The sequence below is a fragment of the Verticillium dahliae genome, genomic scaffold (assembly GCF_000150675.1).
Source record: "Verticillium dahliae VdLs.17 supercont1.17 genomic scaffold, whole genome shotgun sequence".
Lineage (NCBI taxonomy): Eukaryota > Fungi > Ascomycota > Sordariomycetes > Glomerellales > Plectosphaerellaceae > Verticillium > Verticillium dahliae.
The window spans coordinates 352318-356557 of NW_009276936.1; the positions used below are offsets into that span (position 1 = coordinate 352318).

At 54.0% G+C, this 4240-nt stretch overlaps 3 protein-coding genes across 3 annotated transcripts; 2 read left to right on the forward strand and 1 right to left on the reverse strand.

The window, feature by feature from the left end:
• Positions 1–20: 20 nt before the first annotated feature.
• On the reverse strand, positions 21–368 carry VDAG_07597 (uncharacterized protein; the record flags this gene model as incomplete). Its single annotated transcript, XM_009656502.1, has 1 exon — positions 21–368. One exon carries the CDS (start codon positions 366–368, stop codon positions 21–23), a length of 348 nt encoding a protein of 115 aa, XP_009654797.1.
• Positions 369–1166: 798 nt separating this feature from the next.
• VDAG_07598 (uncharacterized protein) lies at positions 1167–1892 on the forward strand (the record flags this gene model as incomplete). Its single annotated transcript, XM_009656503.1, has 1 exon — positions 1167–1892. The coding sequence occupies one exon, from the start codon at positions 1167–1169 to the stop codon at positions 1890–1892; it is 726 nt and encodes a 241-aa protein (XP_009654798.1).
• Positions 1893–3799: 1907 nt separating this feature from the next.
• Positions 3800–4114, forward strand: VDAG_07599 (uncharacterized protein; the record flags this gene model as incomplete). Its single annotated transcript, XM_009656504.1, has 1 exon — positions 3800–4114. The coding sequence occupies one exon, from the start codon at positions 3800–3802 to the stop codon at positions 4112–4114; it is 315 nt and encodes a 104-aa protein (XP_009654799.1).
• Positions 4115–4240: the final 126 nt, after the last annotated feature.

Sequence of the window (4240 nt, forward strand, 5' to 3'; positions counted from 1 at the left end):
TATTCCGACAAGGACACTTTTTACAGTGCTTCTTTCGGCCCGATTGGCACTATGGTTGGGATCGCCACGACGCCGGGACCGCGGCGGGCGGGCACGAGGGTCAACTGGCCGGCGCGGGGCGGTGGGGCGCCGCGACGGGGCGCCGCGTGCAGGGCGGCGAGGTGGGCTTGTACGTCGGGGATGAGGAGGGTGAGGAGGTCTTGGTCGTGCGTGTCGAGGGCGGGGCGGCGGGCACGGAGGCGGGCGGGGAGCGTGGCGAGGTGCGCTGAGACGGTTGTTGGGGATGGGGAGGGCGGAGAGGAAGATGACGGGGATGACAAGATGGCCTCGTTGTAGGAGGGGGGGGCGTCTGGGTCGCGTTTGGACATGGTTTGCTTGTGGTGCGGTTCCGGGGAGACTTGGTGGAGAGCCTTGCTCGGTAGATTTGGCCCAGGGTCAGCCTAAGCCGATGCGTTTGTCTTCCAATGCGGTTGTGATTTGAGGACTGGATTTGAATGATCGATGAGAGAAAGGTGCAGCCGGGAAATCAGACGTTCGCCAGTGTGATGATGGTTGTGGTCACAGGTATCGCCAAGTCGGTGGGGGCAGGCGTCTTGCAGGCCTCAAATTCAGTGGATTGATCCCTTGAGGAACGCCCTCAGCGACACTTTTGGAGCCATCAAGTCGGCAGCCTCAGGGAGCCTCAGGGAGCCTTGGGAGCCTTGGGAGCCTTAGGAGCCTTGGGAGCCTTGGAAGCCTTAGGAGCCTTGGGAGCCTCACTTGACAAGTCATGACATGACTGGGCACTTCGGAGGGGCTAAGACTTAGGTAAGCTCAGTGCGGTAGGTACAGTGCAAGCCACTCAAGTAGGTACCTACATCAGGAACTTGTGACAACCCAACCAACCTCACCAACCGACCTGCCAGCCTAAGGCGTCTAGATTTATCGTCCTCTTTGATGCGTGAGGGAGACCTTTCAAATACCCCCTGCCTGTAATTCTCTGGCTTGGTGTGTGTTTATTTCATGGCCTGTTGGCCTGTTGGTGTCGTCTTGGCTGTTGGCGTTGGTCTGTCGGCTTGCTTCCAGTCGCTTACTCAGCTTGCTGTTAGGCAGCTCCTCACTAATACCCGACAGCCTCCATTCGTTCGAACCTCCCTCTTTCCAATCCCATCTCTTCAGCCCTCACAATGACCGCCAAGCAGGAGGAACAAGATGAAGGATGCTTCGCTACCACGTTTGAGAGAAAGTACTACAGCCGGAACGGCGCCTTTGTGAAGAGGAGCTTGCGGCCGCGGGAGTTCCGCACCGGCTATCGAGGCCTGCACATCCCTCGGCTGAATAAGGAGAGGCTCATGAACGAAGCAGAGTCATTGCGATTCATTCGCTCGCACACTAATGTCCCGGTGCCGACTGTGTACTGCGACTTCCAAGATGACGAAGCCTACTACTTGATCACCGAGTACGTTGAGGGCGTCGGCATGTCGGAGCTCGCGGAAGATCAAAAGGCCACTGTGCGGGAGGAGCTCCAGGTTCATCTTGCGAAGCTCAGGGCTCTCAGGTCCAACAAAATCGGCGGGCCATCGGGTCTCGTGATTCCCCCTTATCGAGCTCTGCGGCTTACGGACGTTGACACTTGGTGTCTGCGGCCCTCTGATCAAGACGAATACGTCTTCTGTCATAATGATCTGTCCCAGCAGAACGTGGTCGTCAACCCGGAAACGCTGCGGATCAATGCAATCGTAGACTGGGAATATGCAGGCTTCTTCCCGCCACGCTTCGAGTGGCCGTTCTTCAACCGGCTAGGGCCTTTCGTAGCCATCCATGATGAGATTGACGATGCCTCTAGTATCCTCGAATTTCTTACTTCGCAGGCGAGAATCACTTGGCGACAAGATCCAGTTAGGTCTAGCTAACTCTACCAGAAGATTGACCGAGATTCAAGCCAACCTGACAAGAGTTAAGGCCGCTGCACCTAAGGTCAGGATGCATCTAGTTAGAGCTAAGGTCAATTGGCGGGAAAGATTAAAGAAGTCTTGCGCAGGTGATATCGGCAGTCAATTTTTAGTTGCACGATAGGAAGGAATCTGAAATTTGGCCGTCCATAATGTAGAGGTTCATCTACAGCCCTTGTGTATGCTCTCAAATCCCCTTGAGAAGCCCCTAAATGCCCCCCCTCTGTTCCGTGGCTTCGCCATAGTTTCTTGCCGGTCAGGCTACAGTTCATGAAGGACAGCAACATCCATCTTCCAAGTCACAAAGCTGGCTGTTTGTTTGACACATGGAGCTTGCGTAACCGTATGTATCCGTGCCTCGTTCTCTTGGCACTTGCACGCTGTACCTTTGATGCTACCAGCCTACGCAATAACACTCGATGGATGTTTGTGTACATTAGAGCGACTTGATCAGCAGAGTGAAGGGGTCTTCCTCAAGTGGAAGCCGCAGTCAAGTTTCAGTCATAGTTTAGAGACCTATCTGGATTCTGGCCCTCTACAGTTGAGACGGCCGCCCGCAGCCTTACATGTGTGTTTTCCTGGCCTCACACACCCTAAAACGGCTCTTTGAGCCTTCTGATAGTGTGGCTGATACAGGATATCAGTCTTCTGATTCATGTAATTGCAGGGTTATACACCCACCCATCGAGGATGCCTAATGGGGCGGCTTCCCGCAGCTGGAGCACTCATACTGCGTGCTTGACATACCAATTCCGCAATACTTGCATTGTTCAACTGTAGATGGCATGGTGCTTAGGTAGTGTTTGGTGAATGAGATTTGAATGTTATGTAGTAATACGTGAAATGGAAGATCGATGAAGTCTGGGAGATAAGTGTAGATTGCATGATGAGGTACTGGGCATCGCCTTTTAAAAAATTTGTGGTTTGTTCGTGACGCTGGGACGAAGGCGGAGGTATCAGCTTCCAACTAATAACATAATAGGCAAAAGATCACAGGAGCAGAGATCAGCTTTGGCCAACATCAATAAAGAACAGCCACGACTAACAGTCATAACGAACATAGACGACTAACTGCAATGATGAACAGCAAAAAGCAAAAGCGAACAACAACAGGCAAAGCCAACTGCGAATAAAAGCTGCTCGAATGAAGTGTATGCAGGGTAGATACGATGAGGCCACTCAATCTCCCACCTTTCATGTCGAATATCAGTTCACGACGAGGGCCGTCTCCCAACGATCTAGATTGCATCATCGAGCTTGGCCATCATTCATAACAGCTAGGAAAGATAGGTTAGGGATGCTGTTGGATCGAGCGAGAACTCCTTCAATGTCGATATTCGCTTCGTGTATCATCTGACATAGCCCTGCCGCCTGCATTTCAGCCTTTTCAAGTGATGCGCCCAAGGCTTGCTATCCATGGCCATGAACCTCATGTTATGCCGCCAGGTGTCGCCGACGACATTGCAAGGCTTTCGGCACCAGTTCCGTTGCAATAAGGACCCCGGCCACTCGAAAAATGCTAAGGAGCCCGTTCAGTGGCCCATGTCAGGCCATAGCTGCAGTTTTTGCCTTTACTATACCGTCCAAGCTTGCATTGCTCGAGAGGTGGAAGTTATGGGCGACGGACGGCACGAGCTTGAATGGGGGCCATATGTGCCGACAATGATGACCTCCACCGCTAACCGAATATGTCACCGGCCGGCTCACCCACCTTCACATGAGGTACATGGCTTGCAGCTCGCAACCTACAACCACCACACCGTTCGCATAACAAGCAAGCCTCTAAACCCACGCAACTTCCCTTTCTAACTCGACAGCCTTGCGACCAATTTCACGCCCGTCGAAACCACCCATCAAAACCCCCAACCATGTCCCGCCAATCCGAACAAGCCCAAGCCTTCGCCTACGCCGTCTACGCCGCCGTCCAGGAGATCCCCCGCGGCAAGGTAACCTCCTACGGCCACATCGCCGCCCTAATCGGCACCCGTACGTATCTTCACCTCTCAAGAACCGGCCCCCCCCCCGATGCTCTGGCGCTGACGCTTCCCCCGTGCCTTCTCCCCAAAGCCGAACGCCCACGTCAGGTCGGCACCGCCCTGCGTCAGTTGCATGCTCGATCAGAGAGGATTCAAGAGCTGGAGGCTGGTGTTGCCGCGCAAAGAGGGAGATGGAGACTAAGATGACCATCATCTCCGGCCTGACGCGAGAGCGGCCAGCTTGAAGGCCTCGCCCATGGAACATGTCTGTTGTGTCCACGCTCAAGAAATCAGTTGGAGGAGGAACGAGTCACAGATGAAGGAGATGAGAGA